The 24,146-nt window shown below is 42.4% G+C and overlaps 2 protein-coding genes across 4 annotated transcripts in view; one reads left to right on the forward strand and one right to left on the reverse strand.

Annotated features, from left to right (window-relative positions):
• The window catches only part of LOC311141405 (NLR family CARD domain-containing protein 3-like), a 674,300-nt gene that overhangs the window by 343,695 nt on the left and 306,459 nt on the right, over positions 1–24,146 (forward strand). The window lies entirely within an intron of this gene.
• LOC311141252 (NLR family CARD domain-containing protein 3-like) overlaps positions 597–24,146 on the reverse strand; it is a 390,310-nt gene continuing 366,760 nt past the window's right edge. Inside the window, exons 1-7 of one of the 3 annotated variants that reach the window (XM_084176515.1) lie at positions 11,383–11,552; positions 10,503–10,646; positions 4,196–4,312; positions 3,726–3,810; positions 3,368–3,596; positions 1,140–2,934; positions 597–851 (exon numbers count right to left, since the gene is read on the reverse strand). In XM_084176515.1, coding sequence (XP_084032641.1) covers positions 662–851; positions 1,140–2,934; positions 3,368–3,596; positions 3,726–3,810; positions 4,196–4,312; positions 10,503–10,630 — 2,544 coding nt within the window. In that variant the 5' untranslated portion in view covers positions 10,631–10,646; positions 11,383–11,552 and the 3' untranslated portion in view covers positions 597–661. Of the gene's footprint in view, positions 852–1,139; positions 2,935–3,367; positions 3,597–3,725; positions 3,811–4,195; positions 4,313–10,502; positions 10,739–11,382; positions 11,553–24,146 lie in introns of those variants that run through there. The other 2 variants (XM_084176514.1, XM_084176513.1) reach the window with 2 other exon arrangements.

The raw sequence follows: 24,146 nt of genomic DNA on the forward strand, positions 1-24,146 counted from the left end.
ATGTGGCTCTATACTCCAGCATTTTGGATTTGAGATCAAATGTTTCATATGAGGTGACAGTATATAATGTCACCTTTTATTTGAGGGTATTTTCATACATATCTGTTTCACCGTTTAGAAATGAAAGCACTTTATGTGTCTAGTCCCCCTATTTGAAGAAGTCATAAGTATTCTGACCAATTCACTTACAGTGTATTAAAGTTGTCAAAAGTTTAGTATTTGGTTGTGAACTCATTGGTTGCATTTGCAGTTTGTTTTGGTTGTGTTTTGGGTTATGTTTTGTCCGATAGTAACTGAATGGTGGATGATGACTGGAGTAATTTTCTGTCTAAGTGAGTAGATAACATGTTTCTAAACACTACTAAATTAATACTGATGATGACATGATTAAGAAAAGTTATGAATGAATCATGAATAATAATGAGTGAGAGAGTTACAGAGGCTACAACAAAACATGCTAACCTCTCACCATTAACCTCAAATAAAAGGTGACATTATATATTGTCACCTAATATGAAACATTATATCTCAAATCCAAAATGCTGGAGCATAGCACCAAATGTAAAACTGTAAGCTTCACTGTCCAAACACATATGGTGTGGACTATGTGTGCCTGGTAAACACATGTGGATCTGGTGAACAGTTATCACTTGTTGACCAACTACAGGAATACTGACCTCAGAGTCTCCAGTTTACAGTGGGGATTCCCCAGTCCAGCAGAGAGCAGCTTCACTCCTGAATCCTTCAGGTCATTGTTACTCAGATCCAGCTCTCTCAGGTGTGAGGGGTTTGACTTCAGAGCTGAGACCAGAGAAGCACAGCCTTTCTCTGTGACTCCACAGAATGACAGCCTGCAAAGAGATCATCATGATTTCACAAACTGTTAATTTAACACCAGTAGTGTAGAAGGACAATGGCAGATGCATTTGGTTTATTCTCTCAAACAACAGATAGATTCATCTTCCGTCTCCTAGAATTGTATGGTTATAATGTTATACTAATGTGAACACCAATGCACTGATTCAGTAAGTTTTTCAATTTAATATTATATATTATATACATATTCTAATACATATTTTTCTCTAAATTGAATATTTCTTCCTGATGATTAGTACTTAAATGTCATGTTATGTACTCACAGAGCAGTTCTGGAGGCTTTGACCACTGGCAGCAGCCTCAGAAGACCTTCCTCTGATCTGGAGTATTTCTTCAGGTCAAACACATCCAGCTCCTTTTCTGAAGTCAGCAACACAAAGACCAGAGCTGACCACTGTGCAGGTGACAGTTCTTCTTCTGAGAGACTTCCTGATCTCAGGTAGCTTTGGATCTCCTCCACTAGAGAATGGTCATTCAGTTCATTCAGACAGTGGAACAGATTGATGCACCTCTCTGGAGAGGGATTCTCCCTGATCTTCTCCTTGATGTACTTGACTGTTTCTTCATGGCTCTGTGAGCTGCTTCTTGTCTTTGTCAGTAGACCTCGTAAGTGCTTCTGATTGGACTCCAGTGAGAGGCCCAGAAGGAAGCGGAGGAAAAGGTCCAGGTTTCCTGTCTCACTTTGTAAGGCTTTATCCACAGCACTCTTGTAGAAAGTAACTTCAGGCTTGTCTCTGAACAGAGCAAAAAAGTTGCTGGACGTTGATTGAGGTTTGGCCATTAGATTCTCGTTGTTGTTGATGAATGAGAGGAACACATATACAGCAGCCAGAAACTCCTGAATGCTCAGATGCACGAAGCAGTACACCTTGTCCTGGTACAGCCCACATTCCTCTTTAAAGATCTGTGTGCACAATCCTGAGTACACTGACGCTTCATTGACATCAATGCCAGCATCTTTCAGGTCTTCTTCATAGAAAATCAGATTGCCATTCACAAGCTGTTGAAAAGCCAGTTTTCCCAGTGACAGAATGCTCTCTTTATTCCAGTGTGGACCTGTCTCTTCTTTCCCAAGATACTTTTCATTCTTCTGTTTGGTATGAAACTCCACAAGGTGTATGAACATCTCAGTCAGAGTCTTGGGCATCTCTTCTCTCTGGTCTGTACTCAACATGTGTTCAAGGACTATTGCAGAAATCCAACAGAAGACTGGAATGTGGCACATGATGTGGAGGCTCCTTGATGTCTTTATGTGGGAGATGATTCTGCTGGCCAGGTCCTGATCACTGAATCTCTTCCTGAAGTACTCCTCCTTCTGTGGGTCATTGAACCCTCGTACCTCTGTCACCTGGTCAACACACACTGAAGGGATCTTATTGGCTGCTGTAGGTCGGGTAGTTATCCAGAGGAGAGCAGAGGGAAGCAGATTTCCCTTGATGAGATTTGTCAGCAGAACATCCACTGAGGTTGACTTTGTGACGTCACAACACATCTTGTTCTTCTGGAAGTCTAGGGGCAGTCGGCACTCATCCAGACCATCAAAGATGAACATAACTTTGTACTTGTCGTAGTTGGAGATTCTTGATTCTTTGGTTTCCATTGAGAAGTGATTGAGAAGTTCAATGAAAGTGTGTTTTTCCTTTTTCATCAAATTCAGCTCCCGAAAAGGGAATGAAAATACAAATTGGACATCCTGATTTGCTTTTCCTTCAGCCCAGTCCAGAATGAACTTCTGCACGGAGACTGTTTTTCCAATGCCAGCGACTCCCTTTGTCAGCACAGTTCTGATACGTTTGTCTTGTCCAGTTAAGGGTCTGAAGATGTCGTTACATTTGACTGCAGTCTCTGGTCTTGCTTGTTTCCTTGTTGTTGTCTCAATCTGTCTCAGCTCATGTTCATTATTGACCTCTCCTGTTCCACTCTCTGTGATGTAGAGCTCTGTGTAGATCTTATTGAGAAGTGTTGGGTTTCCTTGTTTAGCGATCCCCTCAAATACACATTGAAACTTCTTCATTAGATTAGATTTGAGTTCACGTTGGCAAATCACAGCAAGCTCATCTGAATGAAGAAATAAGACAGAGGACATTAATATTACGTCTGATTTAATGCCAACAGTTTTGTAAAACTGTGTTATAAAGTTTAATAATAATTTATTCTCTTAACTGTCTGTATAAATCTGTAAATGTTTTCATAATGCATTACACACTGGTGTGACTGATTTATATAATTATTGGTATTATTGATGGCATTAATAATGTTCTCTCTCTCTCTCTCTCTCTCTCTCTCTCTCTCTCTCTCTCCTCTGTCTCTCCTCTTCTCTCTGTCTAAATTAATCACCACAACACATCCCTGCTGCTACTTGATGAGGTCACTAGGTGTTGTGTTAAGACTGCTACAATTTCATTGAGTTACACAGCTACTTTAGCTGTACTTTAGCTACAGCTTTTAAATGTTCTAAAACAGCATTCAACATGAGGCAGACAGCTCTTACTTTTCTCCAGTGTGTCAGCAAGCTCCTTCTGGTTCATTTTCCTCAGGACGTGCAGTGTGATTTTCAGAGCCCCCTCTCTGGCACTGCTCTCCTGCTTCTCATCTTCACAATCCACCACTTCCTTATCCTGCTTCTGACTCTCAAAGCCTTCTGGGAGTTCTGGACTAAGAATCCTCTTGAACATCTTCAGCTCGTTCTTCACAAATGTCATAATATTCTCTTCAAGCAACTGAAATAAATCAAATAAATAAGTTAAGCAAGAGAATAAATGCTTTCTCATTAACACATGAATGAATGATTGACAGATCAACTTTACTTGAGGTAAACAAAAACAAATGTACATAACAGGACCACATACACTGAATATGGAGTCCAGGTCTGTTTGATGACTCTGGGAAGACTGACCACTGAGAATCTCTGACTCTGATCTCTCCTGTTGGTTTCTGGGGACAAAACATGAGATTACATTTCCTCATCCAGGGAGTGCACACACACACACACACACACACACACACACACACACACACACACACACACACACACACACATACTCATACACACACACACACACACACACACACACACACACAAACACACACACACACACACACACATACATACACGCACACACACACACAGACACACACACACACACACAGGGAGGGAATGTTGTGTTAGTTTAATATTGTTTCAGGACTATGAAAATGGAAAAAAGGTTTAGCCTATGGATTATGAAAACAACAAAAATAAATGGGAAAATGGGAGAGGAGAAATGACTAGAGACAGTGTTGTTTAACTCACTGACCATGACCCATGAGTTCTTCTTACCTTTGTTCAGTAGAAAAGTCTCCCTCTCTAAAGTTTTGAGGTGGATCCATAGACCAGTCACTCTTCATGGACACACAGCTGGGTACAGGGGAGGCTGGTCTCTCCTGCTTGATTGGACTTTAACACAACAGAGACAAACATTACGTCTCTCATCTACTGTGAGCTCAGATGGGGAAACATGAGAAGAGTTTCATTCCAAAACGCTATATATCCATTTTCAGAAATGTTTGTCAATTAGCTTCTATTGTTTAAAGAAATTATGAAAGATATTGGTGTCTTTTTTCACTAGCTAATCATGGCATGAGGTTGTTAAATGACAAACATGTATTTGATTAAAATCTATCACTTGATGGTTTCATTTCAGAGAGACAAATAATCATGTTTTTTTGCAAAATGCTACATATCTGCCTCACTCGCAGAGAAATAAGTAGTACTGCTAGGTTTTACACAGTCAAATGTAGCAAAATTTGAAATCGTGTTTTTTTAAAACTTTGGATAAAAGTAGAGACTCAGCTAGAAAAAGGTATATCATACACTACAGTTGAGGAACAATGGGAAAGTCATTCTGCTTTGAAAGATGATAAACTTATAACCTCAATTTTGAGAAAATGGCCTTTGAATGTTTTGGTTAACCTACTGGAGAGCTCTTCTTTATCTACAGTCGTGTTACTTTGGCAGATAATGTCACCCATCTAAATAAATAGTATATATATATGTATAGTTAACTAAATGTATGGTGTTTTTGGTTTATGTCAGTTTCATTGTTTGTTATGCTATAAATTGTTATGTTATGGTTGTAAGTGGTAAAATTAACTAGAAAATGTCATATTTTGCAATTCTGAGTAATTACTACTTTAGTAAGGATATACTTTATTCAGTATTACTGCAGTTACTAAATAATTCCAATAGATGGCAGCATAAGACCACAAATGACATTTCAGAAGGTTAGTTTAGTTTTCTCCCTGAATACACCACCACTCCCCCTCACAGGAAAACTCCTGCACACGCTTTTTACTGTACCTTTCCACACTGCTAACACAAGAGGAACGACTGAAAAAGCATTTAACACATTACTGTGAAATAATATAATGATGATTCATGTTTATTATTAGCTGTTTTTATGCTCATGTTTTGAAATTATACTTCATTACTATAACGATTATCAATAAGCCTGAACATTAATTTAGTCACCTCTGGTCGAGAAAAACGTATTTTCCTAGTACATTCATTGTCAGATTCATCAACCAGCAGCGAGCACTCTGCCTTCTAGCACAAGCGAGGGGCATGTTGAGGTACATTTGCTAACTGGGAGGGTTGCATGATGTAATTTATTGGTGGGCTGGAAGACGCACTCTTGTCTTTTCTATTCCGAGGTTGTTTAATCGATATTTTAGATATTTAAAAATGCATATATACTAGGGTTGAGGTTGGAGCATCTGACTAGTGATTATTTACCAGGGGTTCAACACCTGCTATAGTCACTATTTAATTGCTCTTCCAAAAGCATCACAGGACTAATACGAGATATATCGCTAACTAAAGTAATGAGTGACCATTTTAGAAAATCATGGGACATATAGTATTTGGTTGCATGCTATTTTATGTCAATCATATTGCTGCTTGTAGCTTATAACTGATGCTTCGTGGTCTTATGCTGCCATCTATTGGAAATATTTAGCTATTAAAAGTTATTAATTCACGTACAGACGTTGGTGAGGCAGCTGAGAAATAAAGTGTATTAGATCAGTCTCAAACCTGCCCCACGCCAATTGCTGGATCTTCACACAGAGTTTATTAGGTCACCCAATTCAAGCCACATTTGAAAAATAAAACAAATGTGTCTTATTAATCAAGTGCTCTGTCTTGCTATTATACATATAATAAAATAAAAATAAAATAATTAAAACACTATTTAATATTATAATTGTATTTACTAAGATAATATTATTACTAAAATAGTTTCTAAAAGTGTTCTAGGCTACCCTACCCTAGAATTAGGGGTTAGGGTTACGGCTAAAATAGGTTATAAGTAGGGTAAGAGTTTCTGTATAGCACTTTGTGACATCTGCTGGTGTAAAAAGGACTTTATAAATACATTTGATTGATTGTTAGGTTTAGGGTTTTTATGGCAAAAAACTGTATGGGTTTATAGCACTCTTGCGCCTCCCTTTGGCCATCTGTGGGTACTACATAACTCATTCATTACATTTTTTACATTTTTACATATTTAGCAGACGCTCTTATCCAGAGCGACTTACATTAGTGAGTGCATACATTTTCATACTGGCCCCCCGTGGGAAACGAACCCACAACCCTGGCGTTGCAAGCGCCATGCTGTACCAACTGAGCTATATGACACTTGCTAGGCTCATAATCTGAGGTAGCAACTGTGTCAGATCTACAAATCCATTAGCTAGACCACCCAATTAGACAACAATCACCCCATTATACCCATTTGGTTTGCAACTCAGTGAACCTGCGCAGCATTCGCTCAATTTGATCGAAGATTTCGATGCATATCAAATTACCCAGCAGCCATTTAGAAACAACAAGTCATTAGAAAAATTGTTATTTCTTAATAAAAAAAAATATTCTGGCTGTTTAAATCTGCCACATCTTGAAAAAGAGGACAGGGACATGCGTTTTGTTTAGATTGTACACTTTTTTCTTAAAACAAATATGTTTAACCATGACCAGAAAATGTTTAACGTTTGATGGCTTTGCGCCAGACAACACCTCTTAGACTGTGGCTCACCACAACATGAACTCAGGTGAACATTGAGCGCGCTCACCAAGTAACCGTAACCTTGTTAATAATAACTTACCTGAGGTAAACCTACAGTAGAACTAATAGGAGCTGGTAGGGTGAAAAATACCCAAACATAAGGCCTGTTTTTTCGCGATTACTTCATAACCAGGGACAGAAGGTAATATTATGAAACTTGGCTCCATGGCGGATGCAATGATCTAATTTTATCAGAAATAAACTTTGTAAAAAATGTAACTTGAGGCGCCCCGAAAATAATATTCAAAAAGTTCAGTCCTTGGACACAGAGGGGTTAAACACTAAAGTTACCGTCCATCTAGTGAAGAGGAGAACCGGACAGAGGGATGGTAGGTAGCCAGCATCCGTCAACGAGAGAGGGAGAAGCCCTCCACGGTACTTAACAGGTGGAAGAAACAACCAGGGAGCTCCATCGGTCCACAAGAAATGCAGGCAGCCGGTGATGATGTAGTGGTAGCTAGGATAACTAGGATGCTGCTGGTAGAGTAGCTAGCTTAGCTAGCTGTACCGACTAGCTTGGCTAACTAGCAGGTCGTTCGTCTGTCCCTCGAGGATGATGACGAATCCGGTGAACCACAAGATGAAACAAGGATAGCGAGTGAAAAGGATCTGGCTACACTCATACTGTCACTGACCATTACGCAAAAAAGCTAATTGAACAATAAACTTCGGCGTCTCAACACTGTAACGAACTCTGTCGTTGTTCCCCAACATCACCTCAGTCCCCTCAGCGCGTAACTGAACAATATGCTTGGCGCCAAACCGTCCGTGGACGCGGACAGTTCTGTACGTGGACGCGGACAGTTCTGGGCGTGGACGCGGACAGTTCTGTACGTGGACGCGGACAGTTCTGGACGTGGACGTGGACGCGGGCAGTTCCAGAACGCGGACATGAGCAGAGCAACACAATACATTTACATTTTAATCACTTAGCAGACGCTCTTATCCAGAGCGACTTACAGTTAGTGAGTGCATACATAACCCAGTCTTTACACTGGCTTACATTAGTAATATTCATTTATTTATTTTTATATGTAAAACAAACATTCAAAGTTTTTTAATAACAATATCTTGAGATCTGGGCCCATATCCACAAAGTGTCTCAGAGTAGAACATTGGTCGTATAAGTGCTGAGAATAAAGACATTTTACACTTATGGGTATAAATTAAAGCTATGCATGAAGCCTCTAGTCCCACCTAGTCGGCAGATATTTAGGACACCTCATGAGCTGTCCTAACCAGTTAAGAGTTAACAGCAGGTGTCTTGATAATACTATATAATAATGCAGTGAGTCAGTGGTTCCTGCACCACATGTAATTGCTTTGGAGTAGTTAAAATAATGTTTCTATATTTCTATATGATCAATCCATAAATAATATAGACCTACATGCAACCGTATGTCTTGTGCTTTTGGCAATGATTTCTGTATAATAATTATGTATAATAAATGTTGGTGATTCAATAGCCTAGTTAATCATTACATGTCTTTTAACACACTATCTATGTTTTGCTCAGTCTGGCAGTTACCCAGAACTATCAGAGGCTCTCTCTTGTGGCTGCTGCTGATGACAACTGCATGTATGTTATCATAATAATGATGTCTGCATAACATGTTGTCTTCATTTTGGCAGATTAACTCATGCTTATTTCTGAATATTAAATCAGGTTTCTGCCCAGGGGCAAATGAGTTGGAGCTGTGCCAGGTGTTGAACCTAATAATAATAATAATATGCCATTTAGCAGACGCTTTTATCCAAAGCGACTTACAGTCATGCGTGCATACATTTTTGTGTATGGGTGGTCCCGGGGAACGAACCCACTACCTTGGCGTTACAAGCGCCGTGCTCTACCAGCTGAGCTACAGAGGACCACAACCTGTACTGGTCTCAACTGTATGTGTGAGGTCTGCTGTTTGGGGGGGTTAAGAACGGAGCAGAATACATGTTTTTGTTGTTTGCTGTAACTAATGGACAAAGTTGTATTGTATTGTAATGTATTGTATTGTAAAGAAGTCAGCCAGAGTTGGGCCATCGTTCAAACAAAGAGATGCCTCCCTGGCCACCAGTGTGTTTGCATATAACCAAGATCAATTCTACCCCCCATACAATACTTGTATACACAGTAATTACTTTTTAATAATAATAATAATAATAATAATAATAATAATAATAATAATAATAATAATAATATTAATATTAATAATTATAATAATAATAATAATAATAATAATAATAATTATTATAATTATAATTATAATTATAATAATAATTAATTATACACATTACATTTAGGATAGATAGTACTCAGACATCTATAGTGTTTACAGTATTGACTATTACCGATCATTATCTTTTTTAATCCCACCCCTCTGCTACTCTCAGCCCCGCCCACCTATCTCCGTAGAACATCCTCTTTTGATTTCCACCTGCCATATTTGTTCAACTGTGCTGTGATGTCATACATGCATGTTTAACCTTTCTAGTCGCATAGTATCCACAGACTAAATTAAAGATACATATTTATCATAAGAATATTATTCTGTTGTTGATTGACTGGCTATGGCTTTCCAAATCCCCAGCACTGCTATTTCTAAGGATAATTTTAATGAATATTGGGATTTTTCAACCATTCCTATTTTCCTATAAATTATATTCTTAGCTAAAAATATTCCTATTTAATAGTAGTAGCCATAATTCATAAATGACACCATGCAGGGTTCTATATGGAGCCATTTTGGTTCAGGGAAGAAGAACCTCTAGAGTTCTGATTAAAGAAGCCTATAAAAGGGACTCTATATAGAACTTTTAGTGGTTCCATATATTAAGCAAGCGATATAACCCTTTTTGGTTTAAACAGAAGTGAAGAGTGTGTTGATTTGACGGTAGTATTGTCAAAATTCCACTTGTAACAACGATCAGAATTAGTAAAAACAATAAGGTTCTGCATGACAACATATTAGACAATAACTAAGAGTAGGATAAATGATTGTGTCATGCAGAACTTCTATAGATGTGTGTGTGTATGCTGGTAAAGATGTTGGTTTGTGTGTGTGTGTGTGTGTGTGTGTGTGTGTGTGTGTGTGTGTGTGTGTGTGTGTGTGTGTGTGTGTGTGTGTGTGTGTATGCTGGTAAAGATGTTGGTTTGTGTGTGTGTGTGTGTGTGTGTGTGTGTGTGTGTGTGTGTGTGTGTGTGTGTGTGTGTGTGTGTGTGTGTGTGTGTGTCTGTGTGTGTGTGTGTGTGTGTCTGTGTGTGTGTGTGTGTGTGTGTGTGCTGGTGAGACATCCACATATCACAGTCAAATATACAGAATACAAACATTTCATTCCAGCTATATAGCGTTTTGCAAAAATTAAAATTAATACGCAAAAATCTATTAATTAAAATCTTAGAAGAACAATATTTTACACGCACATGAAGGTAAGCAATCATTTCTGATGTAAAATAACAAACGTGAAACAATTGTGGATATAACGTTTTAGAAATAAACTCCTTATAAATTCTTAAAAACATTGTCATCTCACCTCTTAGCTTTGGTGTCATGTTCCCTAGAAAGAGTCATTTTAGAGGCAGGGCCCCCCTCCTCTCTCTCCCCAGAGAGACTCATTTTAGAGGCAGGGCCCCCCTCCTCTCTCTCCCCAGAGAGACTCATTTTTGTTCACTGACCCCTAAACAGAGATCCAACATGTTGGTTGTGGTTAACACAGTGACAACTAATTATTGAAGGTCAATTGTTCTATTTTATTCATTATCTCTTAGAAATAAAACATTAACTAACAGACACGTCCAAACAGTCAGGTGATTTAATGCAATCACATCAACACGTAGTCATGACTGATATTTTTAACCTTTTCTCCATGTAGTGGAACTAATAATAATAATAATAATAATAATAATAATATAATAATAATAATAATAATAATAATAATGTCTCACTTTCTCTTGTAATAATTCCACTCATTCTAGTGTGTTGCTTTGTTCAACAGGTCTGCTATTATTATGATATTATTGAATTTAATTCATAATATCAATGTTAAGAAAAGTACGTTCAGGTTTCATACCAAATTACACAGGAAGCAGGAGCTCATTGTAATTTAGAAAACAACAAATGTTCTGATATTCTGAAAGATGATTTAGAACTATGATACATTAACATTTTTACAAATTGTAAAATAACCACGATATACAAATCATATAATACGAGATATGAACAACAATATGTTTTTGAATTTGACTTGCCTACGCCCAGTTAGAGCCATTTTGTATGATTGAACTGTCACGTACCTGTCCCAGGTGAAATGGACTGTTAGATCTGAGTGTTTTACTGTCATTCTCTATACTATAATAACACCATATATTTAATTTCCCTACACACTTTACAATAATCCCTTGGAAGAGTCTTACCTTGTAGCCTGTATTCAGAACCAGAACATGTCAAATCATTGAGATATTTTCCGTTCTGCTGAGAGAGCACCTTCCTGATGACAAGTGGCTCTGTATCTGTGTTCTAGGTACAGTTGATCTTTGGATGCAATAATATCTGGTCAAAGTCTAGTGGCACAACACCATAGTATAGCATTAACATAACAATAGTTTAACCTTTGGCCAGTAAAGGCCATGGCATACTTTAAAATGTTGAATCATTATGATGGATCCAGTTTCAACATATCTCTAACTTTGAACCATAAAATGGGGTCCCAAATTATTGACTCGCTTGATAAAGATGAGTAAAAATGACTGTATAAAATAAATAATTCAAATACTGAGCTATATTGTATGCCAAAAAAAATGTAAATTAAATGATTTTATACAATTGCTAAGAGAAATTGCTCAGAGAAAGAGATTTTGTTTAACAAAAAATAAAAAAATTCTCAAAAAGGTAGGGGTCAAATTTGACACTCCCTTTCAATACCTCCCTTGTGAGGATAACGGCACTGAGCCTTTATCTAAAATGTTTTATGAGTTGGAGAACACTTTGGGAGTGATTTTAGACCTTTCTCCATACATAATCCTTCCAAATGGCCAACTACAGGAAGGTAAAGGTACAACTAAACACACAATAAAGAAACAAATCTCCCTAATTGACGGGAGGCTTGAATCTTAGTAATTTACCCACCGGCCTCTTACTACTATCCCAATGTATACATTCTATCAACATCATACATAAATAATCCCTGGTAGGATCCTTACTACTATCCCAATGTATACATTCTACCAACATCATACATAAATAATCCCTGGTAGGATCCTTACTACTATCCCAATGTATACATTCTACCAACATCATACATAAATAATCCCTGGTAGGATCCTTACTACTATCCCAATGTATACATTCTACCAACATCATACATAAATAATCCCTGGTAGGATCCTTACTACTATCCCAATGTATACATTCTACCATCATCATACATAAATAATCCCTGGTAGGATCCTTACTACTATCCCAATGTATACATTCTACCAACATCATACATAAATAATCCCTGGTAGGATCCTTACTACTATCCCAATGTATACATTCTACCAACATCAAACATAAATAATCCCTGGTAGGATCCTTACTACTATCCCAATTTATACATTCTACCACCATACATGAATAATCCCTGGTAGGATCCTTACTACTATCCCAATGTATACATTCTACCAACATCATACACAAATAATCCCTGGTAGGATCCTTACTACTATCCCAATGTATACATTCTACCAACATCATACATAAATAATCCCTGGAAGGATCCTTACTATTATCCCAATGTATACATTCTACCAACATCATACATGAATAATCCCTGGTAGGATCCTTACTACTATCCCAATGTATACATTCTACCAACATCATACATAAATAATCCCTGGTAGGATCCTTACTACTATCCCAATGTATACATTCTACTAACATCATACATGAATAATCCCTGGTAGGATCCTTACTTTGCAGCCTGAATAAAATAAAATAAAATAAAAAAAATGATTGCCTTGGCAACGTCTATTTGGGGATACCAATAAAACACTAAATACTTAACATGACCACAATAATGTCAGCTGTAGTGGTTGTAAGACGCCCATCATACACTGGTGGCAGGTAGCCTAGCGGTTAAGGGTGTTGGACCAGTAACCGAAAGGTTGCTGGTTCGAAACCCTGAGCTGACTAGGTAAAAAAAACTGTAGATGTGCCCTTGAGTATCCTTGGATAAGAGTGTATGTTAAATGACGAAAATGTAAATACTATTATTTAAAATGGTCAAGGGCTTTATGAATGTATTTTAATGCCTATCATCTGCCATGTAAAGTGTTACCATGCAATTTCTGTGAAAAAAGCCTGAAATGGTGGAAGGTCAAAGATCATGAGTATTTGATGTCTGTGTCTCTCTCAGTCTCTGTCTGTCTCTAACCACAGTTGTCAGTAAAGAAAACTGTTAGCTACACCTCATGGTTAACGGTTTATCCTCATGGTGTGTAGAAAGCATACCTATATAAAAGTATATTTGTTCTTGTCCAGCCATTACATATTTTTAGATGACAGATCAGGATATCCTATAAACTCTAAACTGGAGAGAGGACAGATCAGGATATCCTATAAACTCTAAACTGGAGAGAGGACAGAGCAGGATATCCTATAAACTCTAAACTGGAGAGAGGACAGAGCAGGATATCCTATAAACTCTAAACTGGAGAGAGGACAGAGCAGGATATCCTATAAACTCTAAACTGGAGAGAGGACAGAGCAGGATATCCTATAAACTCTAAACTGGAGAGAGGACAGAGCAGGATATCCTATAAACTCTAAACTGGAGAGAGGACAGAGCAGGATATCCTATAAACTCTAAACTACTGTGTTGATGTGTCTATACAGCTGAACAACTCTTTCCATAATGGAGGACCAGATATACTGAATTACTGTGTTGTTGTGTCTCTACAGCTGAACAACTCTTTCCATAATGGAGGACCAGATATACTGAATTACTGTGTTGATGTGTCTCTACAGCTGAACAACTCTTTCCATGATGGCCTTGTCATTGAAACATCCCAGAAGATCAAGGTGAGAATATAGCCGTTAGATCATAATGTTGACAATACAATAGCCATGACATTTGCCTGGAAACCCAACAAATATACCCCACTAAATATAATTATAATAAACCTTGTATTGTCCATCCAGATGCCATATGGAGTGGCTTAGTGTCCTGTTCTCTCCTCCCCCAACAACGAGCCATATGGAGTGGCTTAGTGTCCTGTTCTCTCCTCCCCCCAACAACGAGCCATATGGAGTGGCTTAGTGTCCTGTTCTCTCTTCCCCCAACAACGAGTCATATGGAGTGGCTTAGTGTCCTGTTCTCTCCTCCCCCCAACAACGAGCCATATGGAGTGGCTTAGTGTCCTGTTCTCTCCTCCCCCAACAACGAGTCATATGGAGTGTCTTAGTGTCCTGTTCTCTCCTCCCCCAACAACGAGTCATATGGAGTGGCTTAGTGTCCTGTTCTCTACTCCCCCAACAACGAGCCATATGGAGTGGCTTAGTGTCCTGTTCTCTCCTCCCCCCAACAACGAGCCATATGGAGTGGCTTAGTGTCCTGTTCTCTCCTCCCCCAACAACGAGCCATATGGAGTGGCTTAGTGTCCTGTTCTCTCCTCCCCCAACAACGAGCCATATGGAGTGGCTTAGTGTCCTGTTCTCTCCTCCTCCCAACAACGAGCCATATGGAGTGGCTTAGTGTCCTGTTCTCTCCTCCCCCCAACAACGAGCCATATGGAGTGGCTTAGTGTCCTGTTCTCTCCCCCCAACAACGAGCCATATGGAGTGTCTTAGTGTCCTGTTCTCTCCTCCCCCCAACAACGAGCCATAGCTGGAGTGGCTTAGTGTCCTGTTCTCTCCTCCCCCAACAACGAGCCATATGGAGTGGCTTAGTGTCCTGTTCTCTCCTCCCCCCAACAACGAGCCATATGGAGTGGCTTAGTGTCCTGTTCTCTCCTCCCCCCAACAACGAGCTATGAGGAGTGGCTTAGTGTCCTGTTCTCTCCTCCCCCCAACAACGAGCCATAGCTGGAGTGGCTTAGTGTCCTGTTCTCTCCTCCCCCAACAACGAGCCATATGGAGTGGCTTAGTGTCCTGTTCTCTCCTCCCCCCAACAACGAGCCATATGGAGTGGCTTAGTGTCCTGTTCTCTCCTCTCCCCAACAACGAGCCATATGGAGTGGCTTAGTGTCCTGTTCTCTCCTCCCCCCAACAACGAGCCATATGGAGTGGCTTAGTGTCCTGTTCTCTCCTCCCCCTACAACGAGCCATATGGAGTGGCTTAGTGTCCGGTTCTCTCCTCCCCCAACAACGAGCCATATGGAGTGGCTTAGTGTCCTGTTCTCTCCTCCCCCAACAACGAGCCATATGGAGTGGCTTAGTGTCCTGTTCTCTCCTCCCCCCAACAACGAGCCATATGGAGTGGCTTAGTGTCCTGTTCTCTCCTCCCCCCAACAACGAGCCATATGGAGTGGCTTAGTGTCCTGTTCTCTCCTCCCCCCAACAACGAGCCATATGGAGTGGCTTAGTGTCCTGTTCTCTCCTCCCCCAACAACGAGCCATATGGAGTGGCTTAGTGTCCTGTTCTCTCCGCCCCCCAACAACGAGCCATATGGAGTGGCTTAGTGTCCTGTTCTCTCCGCCCCCCAACAACGAGCCATATGCAGTGGCTTAGTGTCCTGTTCTCTCCGCCCCCCAACAACGTGATGTTCAACTATAATAAACGTTTCTTAAACTACTGCCAGTAATGTAGAGGCCAGGGTGGGACCCACTGACTCCTTCCTCAACAGATCAGTAATGTTGAGGCCAGGGTGGGACCCACTGACTCCTTCCTCAACAGATCAGTAATGTTGAGGCCAGGGTGGGACCCACTGACTCCTTCCTCAACAGATCAGTAATGTGGAGGCCAGGGTGGGACCCACTGACTCCTTCCTCAACAGATCAGTAATGTTGAGACCAGGGTGGGACCCACTGACTCCTTCCTCAACAGATCAGTAATGTTGAGGCCAGGGTGGGACCCACTGACTCCTTCCTCAACAGATCAGTAATGTTGAGGCCAGGGTGGGACCCACTGACTCCTTCCTCAACAGATCAGTAATGTGGAGGCCAGGGTGGGACCCACTGACTCCTTCCTCAACAGATCAGTAATGTGGAGGCCAGGGTGGGACCCACTGACTCCTTCCTCAACAGATCAGTAATGTTGAGGCCAGGGTGGGACCCACTGACTCCTTCCTCAACAGATCAGTAATGTGGAGGCCAGGGTGGGACCCACTGACTCCTTCCTCAACAGATCAGTAATGTGGAGGCCAGGGTGGGACCCACTGACTCCTTCCTCAACAGATCAGTAATGTTGAGGCCAGGGTGGGACCCACTGACTCCTTCCTCAACAGATCAGTAATGTAGAGGCCAGGGTGGGACCCACTGACTCCTTCCTCAACAGATCAGTAATGTTGAGGCCAGGGTGGGACCCACTGACTCCTTCCTCAACAGATCAGTAATGTAGAGGCCAGGGTGGGACCCACTGACTCTTTCCTCAACAGATCAGTAATGTAGAGGCCAGGGTGGGACCCACTGACTCTTTCCTCAACAGATCAGTAATGTTGAGACCACCTAGAACATAGATACAGACCGCTCGTCATCAGGAAGTTGCTCTCTGAGCAGAATGGGAGATCAACTGCACCTAGAACATAGATAGAGACCGCTCGTCATCAGGAAGTTGCTCTCTGAGCAGAATGGGAAACATCTCAATGATTTGACATGTTCTGGTAGTGTATTCAGGCTACAAGGTAAGATTATTGTGAAGTGTGTAGAGAAATTATATATATGGTGTAATTATAGTATAGTGAATCCTGGGACAGGCGCTAACTGGGATTGGGTAAGTCAAATTCTAAAACATGTAGCATATGAATATATCATAGTTCTACATTTCACATTTCTTTTGAAATATGTAATTGTATCATATTTGTTCCACTATAGTGCAACGATCCTCAGTATATGAGCCACGTTACAATTCCCACCAAGTGGGCTAACCCTCTTAGTGCCAATGGCATGATGTGTAGGGTGTTTGCCTTTCACGCCAACAACCTGGGTTTGCTTCCCTGCCCCGCCGTTTGCTACAGAAGTGGGATGGTGGCCATGAGGCCATCAGAAAGCCTGGACGTGTGAGGGGGCTGAGTAGTGCCTTTGATGTCGAAAATTGTATTTGTCGTCAGTAAAACAAAAAGTACTTTCAGAGTTTTTGTAGAATTAAGATATACTTTATTACACAGATAATAGAGCCGAGGTGGTCTGCAGAGCATCTCACTTTCCACCTCTCAGCTCTCAGTTTATATACAGTTTCATCCTTACTCATTTTACATACATTTTAACTTAATCCCTCCCTGTTTGGTTCCTCCACCATTGTCTCCAGTTTTCACCTCTTGACCGCTCCGCCCACTTCCTTATTTTAGAATAATGGCGGTATCTGACTTCTCTCCCTTCTAATTCAGTGTCTGGAAACATTAGTGGCGGGACCAAGGCCTGTCCTGTAGAAATAACAGCCCTGTCCTGTAAAAATAACAGCCCTGTCATGTAAAAAATAACAGCCCTGTCATGTAAAAATAACAGCCCTGTCATGTAAAAATAACAGCCCTGTCCTGTAGAAATAACAGCCCTGTCCTGTAGAAATAACAGCCCTGTCATGTAAAAATAACAGCCCTATCATGTAAAAATAACAGCCCTATCATGTAAAAATAACAGCCCTGTCCTGTAGAAATAACAGCCCTGTCCTGTAAAAATAACAGCCCTATCATGTAAAAATAAAAGGCCTGTCATGTAAAAATAACAGCCCTGTCCTGTAGAAATAACAGCACTGTCCTGTAAAAATAACAGCCCTGTCCTGTAAAAATAGCAGAGCCATTTCCTGGCTCCATTCTGACCCCCTAATTGATTCCCATACCTATCAATCGGTACTTAAACATGGCTTAAACATGGCAGGTCCATAATCAATTTCTCAATCATATACAGTTCCCACACATAGCAGGCAGTTCTCACACATTGCAGGCATTCTTCCAAGCCTCTTCCTTCTGTACCACTCAGTCCCAACACCTGTCATGCTGTGATTAACCATGTTTAACTTATAGTCTGAACTATGTTTAACCCCTGGCTCCGTTCCAGGAATATGCCTAAGGAGGGAGGCAAAGGGCAACAGTCTGGTTTCAGTCACTGATAAGGCAGGACAGCCATGGATTAGGGAGGAGCGAGGAATTCGACCCGAAGTCAGATCAGATGAAGAGAGAAGAAACTTCCACGGCCACGAAGGTTCTAGCATCAGGCAGGGCCATGACTACACCAGTGAGAGGAACCAATGAAGTTCCTGCCTAGCAACAGAGATGTAACTATGTTTAACCCTGGCTCCGTGCTTGTCATGTTGTGGTTAACTGTTTAATTTATAGTCTACTGAGTCTAAAAGGATTGAACTATAGTCTACTGAAAAATCCCCAAAACCTTCCTGTTTTGGAGGGGGCTGTGTAGTGAGCCACGTTACAATTCCCACCATGTGGGTTAACCCTATTGCCATGTGTAGGGCGTTTGCCTTTCTCGCCAGCGACCCGGGTTCACTTCCCTGCCCCGCTGTTTGCTTCAATATTAATATCATAGACTACTTGTTCAACAAAGAGACTCAATAGAATGAGATAAAGGATTTTAGGATAATATAAATAAGTATCAATTTACAGTTGTCTTCTGGGTTCAGCCTTGTAGCTGCTTTTATCAATTGGCTGAAATGTAACAAATGACATGGCCTCAGAGTTTGGAGATAACCAGGCCCAGTTTAAATCACCATGACAACCATTTCATTATTTCCCCAGCGCAGCAAGGGAATCTAGAGACTCAACCTTTGTACCCAATCACATAGGTTTACAGCAGCTCACAGTTGCAACTCCATTGCTGAGAAGTCAAATTGCTTTGGTTTAGATAAACACATAGGTCATCATATCTGTAGCAATCAGGGTTGGGCTCAATTCGGAATTTTGGAATTGACTCCCATTCAACTCATGAGGAAGATTAATCGGCATTGAGCAAATTTCAGGTCTGCTGAGCGCAAACTTGAATGTTGTGAAAATTCTGTACAACTTCTGGCACCCGTTTACTGTGAACACTGAGGCTGTACCAGCTGGAAGTTACAGTTTTAACACTGGCCAAGTATATTCATTTCTCTAGAAGCATGCTGAAAGTCTGTTGTTAATTTGTTTACAGAGAAATAGCATTGTATTCGGTCAAACAACAGTTTGCAAAGAGCTGGCAGCAAGCTGCTAGGTCTGCTGTTAGAACCAGTAAAGGTCGCTTTACCACTCTTGGATAGCGGAATGACTTTGGCTTCCCTCCAGGCCTGAGGACAAAGACTTTCCTCTAGGCTCAGATTAAAGATATGGCAGATAGGAGTGGCTATAGAGTCAGCTACCACTCTCAGTAGCTTCCCATCTAAGTTGTCAATGCCAGGAGGTTTTTCATTATTGATCGATAACAAAAACAATTCTACCTCTCCCACACTAACTTTGCAAAATGTAAACTTGCAATGCTTTTCTTTCCTTTGTTGTTTTCTTATGCATGAGTACTATGGCTCAGAGTACAGGCCTGAGTCGTGCCTGGCAATGCTACAGCATCCTTCTCTGATGCGCTCTGCCTACTAAATCTACTGCATAGTTAGTTTTGTATACTAAGTCTTGCATAGTTTGCTTTATTTCAGTATGTTGGACTGAAAGTGGCTAATATTGTGTTGATTCCATCAGAATTCCCACAGTAGAGGCAAATGTTAATAGTGTTAACTAATCGGGAAAACTATCAAGTTGGAGAGAACATTGCTAATTGGCCACATCCCACAGGAATTTGAATTTGAGTAACAGAAAAGTCGAATTTAATTCAGTGCAATCAAAGATTATGGATACACTGACAAGATCCGTCTCTCTGCCCTCACAATGGGTGTTGTTGTCCACAAAGCTCCCGCCTATCCTTTCTTTGGATTGGTTCCAATCGCCGTGTATTTGTGAAATGCAGAGAAGGTGAACAGATGATCTTCGCATGTGTGGTTCCCACCGTGAAGGATGGAGGAGGAGGTGTGATGGTGTGGGGGTGCTTTGCTAGTGACACTGTCTGTGATTTATTTAGAATTCAAGGCACACTTAACCAGCATGGCTACCACAGCATTCTGCAGCGATACGCCATCCCATCTGGTTTGGGCTTAGTGGGACTATCATTTGTTTTTCAACAGGACAATGACCCAACACACCTCCAGGCTGTGTAAGGGCTATTTGACCAAGAAGGAGAGTGATTGAGTGCTGCATCAGATGACCCGGCCTCTACAATCACCCGACCTCAACCCATTTGAGATGGTTTGGACCGCAGAGTGAAGGAAAAGCAGCCAACAAGTGCTCAGCATATGTGAGAACTGCTTCAAGACTGTTGGAAAAGCATTCCAGGTGAAGCTGGTTGAGAGAATGCCAAGAGTGTGTAAAGCTGTCATCAAGGCAAAGGGTGGCTAAAATATGAAATATATTTTGATTTGTTGAACACGTTTTTGGTTACGACATGATTCCATATGTGTTATTTCATAGTTTTGATGTCTTCACCATTATTCTACAATGTAAAAAATAGTTTAAAAAAAACTTGAATGAGTAGGTGTGGCCAAACTTTTGACTGGTACTGTCTATAACAACATGTTTGATGTTTTATTTACAAGATGCATGTTTATATAGACGACACCTAAAATGGAATTGAAGAGGCATTTACATTTAATTGAATTTCACTGTATTAAATTATATTTCCTTTCATTGAAATTAAATTAAAATTCAAGAATTGAATTGGAATTGAGCCCAACCCTGATTTCAACATCTGGAAAAGACAAATTTTCAACGTATTTTAGCACCAGGCATGCCTGTGAGGAGCTGGCACTGAACTAGACAGACACTGAGCTCAAGAGATTTAGAGACACATGAGGTGCTGAAAGTTGGGGTGCTGAAGGTGCTGCCTGATAAACCTCACATTTTCATGAACTAGGCCTTTATTACTACACAAGTCCCGTGTAACTCAGTTGGTAGAGTATGGCGCTTGCAACGCCATGGTTGTGGGTTCGATTCCCACGGGGGACCAGTATGAAAAAAATTATAATGTATGCACTAACTGTAAGGCGCTCTGGATAAGAGCGTCTGTTAAATTACTAAAATGTAAATGTAATATGGCGATGCTCTCTGCTGGTGCCAATAAGATAGGCTATACTAATCAATTCAGTTGAGAATTTTGATAACTATAAACGACAGATGTATAGATTAGTCTTTACAGCAATAGTCATTAGCTTTCCAAACTATGATGAAATATTGCAATATGCCTGGCTGGGCCTCTCTGCTTATCGCTGACAGTCACAACTCAACAATCTATGTGGTATTTGCATAGACATTAAAAACCAGGGTATTTGCTGCCCAAACTGCGGGCTCTTTCGACTGTAGGCAATCCACAGCTTATTTATTTTTTAAAGAAACCAATGATCCTCTGTGGCCAAATCATGATTTCTTGTGTAGTAGCCTATTTTGAATGTTTGTATTTATTTCCATATAGATAAGAGCAGGTTAATTAGGCTATATCATTTTGGCTATTTAATTCCATTGACTTTAGGGGAAAGCTAGCTTATGGACGTGCCACCTATGTCTGTAGAGCACTTGTGATGGAGTTTTCAAAACAAATGGCCCCTGGATTGATACAAATAGTCATGATTCTGCCAGGTAGGCACAGGCTACTTTGTAGTTACCTTTTAATTGCATTTCCATCTAGCCGAAGACGGTTAGGCTGTCATTATTGTCACACCCTGGCTCTGGGAGTCTATATGTTGAGCCAGGGTGTGTTCATTCTTTGTGTTTATTTCTATGTTGGTAATTCTGGTGTGTTTATTTTTATGTTGGCTAGAGTGACTCCCAATCAGAGGCAACGAGTGTCAGCTGTCGTTGGTTGTCTCTGATTGGGAGCCATATTTATACTGTCTATTTTCCCTTTGTGTTTGTGGGTTCTTGTTCCGTGTTCGGTCATTGTTACTGTGGACTTCACGAGTCGTTTCTTGTTTTTGTATCGTGTTTACACTTTAACTAATTAAAGTATGTTCGTTCATCACGCTGCGCCTTGGTCTGTTCAATATGACGATCGTGACAGAAGAACCCACCATACAAGGACCAAGCAGCGTGTCCAGGGGCAGATCTTGGACTGGACATGGGAGGAAGTGCCGGGAAAGGAGATGGAGAGGTTGGCGATGGCCCAGGTGGGCAAAGTGTGGTCCTGGGAGGACATGCTCGGGGGAAAAGGGCCATGGGCTAGGATTAAGGCCCTGGCGAGAGAGGAGCAGCGGCGTCAGCAGTGTCAACGTCGGACAGGCGAGAGGCAACCCCAGAAAATTTTTAGGGGGGGGCACACGGCTTGGGCGGCTGGGCAGTAGGAGGCTGCCACAGGGCGATTTGGAGAGGAGGCCACCGGGTTAGGGGGGCCAGAAGGCAGGTTGGCGGAGCCTGGATGGAGAGCGGAACCAACTTCCCGTACTCAGGCATGGCAGCATGGGACGGGGCAGGTTCCGCGGTATGCGGAGCGGCGTACTGTGCCACGAGTGGTCCGGCATAGTCCTGTACGTCCTGTGCGAGCACCCCGCACGTGTCGTGCGAAGGTGGGTATGCAGCCAGGACGGAGTGTGCCGGCTCAACGCTCGTGGTCTCCAATGCCTCTCCGCGGTCCCGGATATCCTGCTCCAGGGTCACGTGCTGTTATGCCAGTACGGGTACACAGCCCTGTACGTCCTGTGCGGATGCCTCACACAGAGTGTGTGAGGGTAGGGATTCAGCCAGGACGGGTTGTGGCCGCTCTTCACTCCAGGTCTCCTATCCGTCTCCACAGCCCGGTTCGGCCTGTCCCTGCTCCACGTACCAAGCCTACGGTGTGCGTCGCCAGCCCGGTCCGGCCTGTCCCTGCTCCTCGCACCAAGCCTACGGTGTGCGTCGCCAGCCCGGTCCGGCCTGTCCCTGCTCCACGCACCAAGCCTACGGTGCGCGTCGCCAGCCCGGCCCGGCCTGTTCCTGCCACTCGCACCAAGTATACGGTGCGCGTCGCCAGCCCGGCCCGGCCTGTTCCTGCCACTCGCACCAAGACTACGGTGCGCGTCGCCAGCCCGGCCCGGCCTGTTCCTGCCACTCGCACCAAGTATACGGTGCGCGTCGCCAGCCCGGCCCGGCCTGTTCCTGCCACTCGCACCAAGTATACGGTGCGCGTCGCCAGCCCGGCCCGGCCTGTTCCTGCCACTCGCACCAAGTCTACGGTGCGCGTCGCCAGCCCGGCCCGGCCTGTTCCTGCCACTCGCACTAAGCCAGGGGTGCGAGACGTCAGCCTGGTAAGGCCCGTTCCTCCTCCACGCACCAAGCCAGGGGTGCGAGTCGTCAGCCTGGTAAGGCCCGTTCCTCCTCCACGAACCAAGCCAGGGGTGCGAGTCGTCAGCCTGGTAAGGCCCGTTCCTCCTTCACGCACTAAGCCAGGGGTGCGAGTCGTCAGCCTGGTAAGGCCCGTTCCTCCTCCACGCACTAAGCCAGGGGTGCGAGTCGTCAGCCTGGTAAGGCCCGTCCCTCCTCCACGCACCAAGCCAGGGGTGCGAGTCGTCAGCCTGGTAAGGCCCGTTCCTCCTCCACGCACCAAGCCAGGGGTGCGCGTCGTCAGTCCAGCACAACCCGTGCCTGGGTCACCGGTGCCTGGTAAGGTACCGGTCAACTGCTCCACTATGGAGCTGAAGCTAACCGCTCCTGCTAAGTCCAGTTCAGCTCCAGCCGGCGGGGCCAGACTGGACCAGGGGCGCTATGGGGGGTGTATTGGAGGGTGGTGGTCAAGGCCGGAAACAGAACCGCCGCCGAGGAGGTATGCCCGCCCAGACCTCCCCTGTTTTGTTCAGGTTGAGGCGCGGTCGCAGTCCGCGCCTTTAGGGGGGGGGTACTGTCACACCCTGGCTCTGGGACTCTATATGTTGAGCCAGGGTGTGTTCATTCTTTGTCTTTATTTCTATGTTGGTAATTCTGGTGTGTTTATTTCTATGTTGGCTAGAGTGACTCCCAATCAGAGGCAACGAGTGTCAGCTGTCGTTGGTTGTCTCTGATTG

The sequence above is a fragment of the Coregonus lavaretus genome (genome assembly GCF_964263955.1).
Source record: "Coregonus lavaretus genome assembly, chromosome: 2".
NCBI lineage: Eukaryota > Metazoa > Chordata > Actinopteri > Salmoniformes > Salmonidae > Coregonus > Coregonus lavaretus.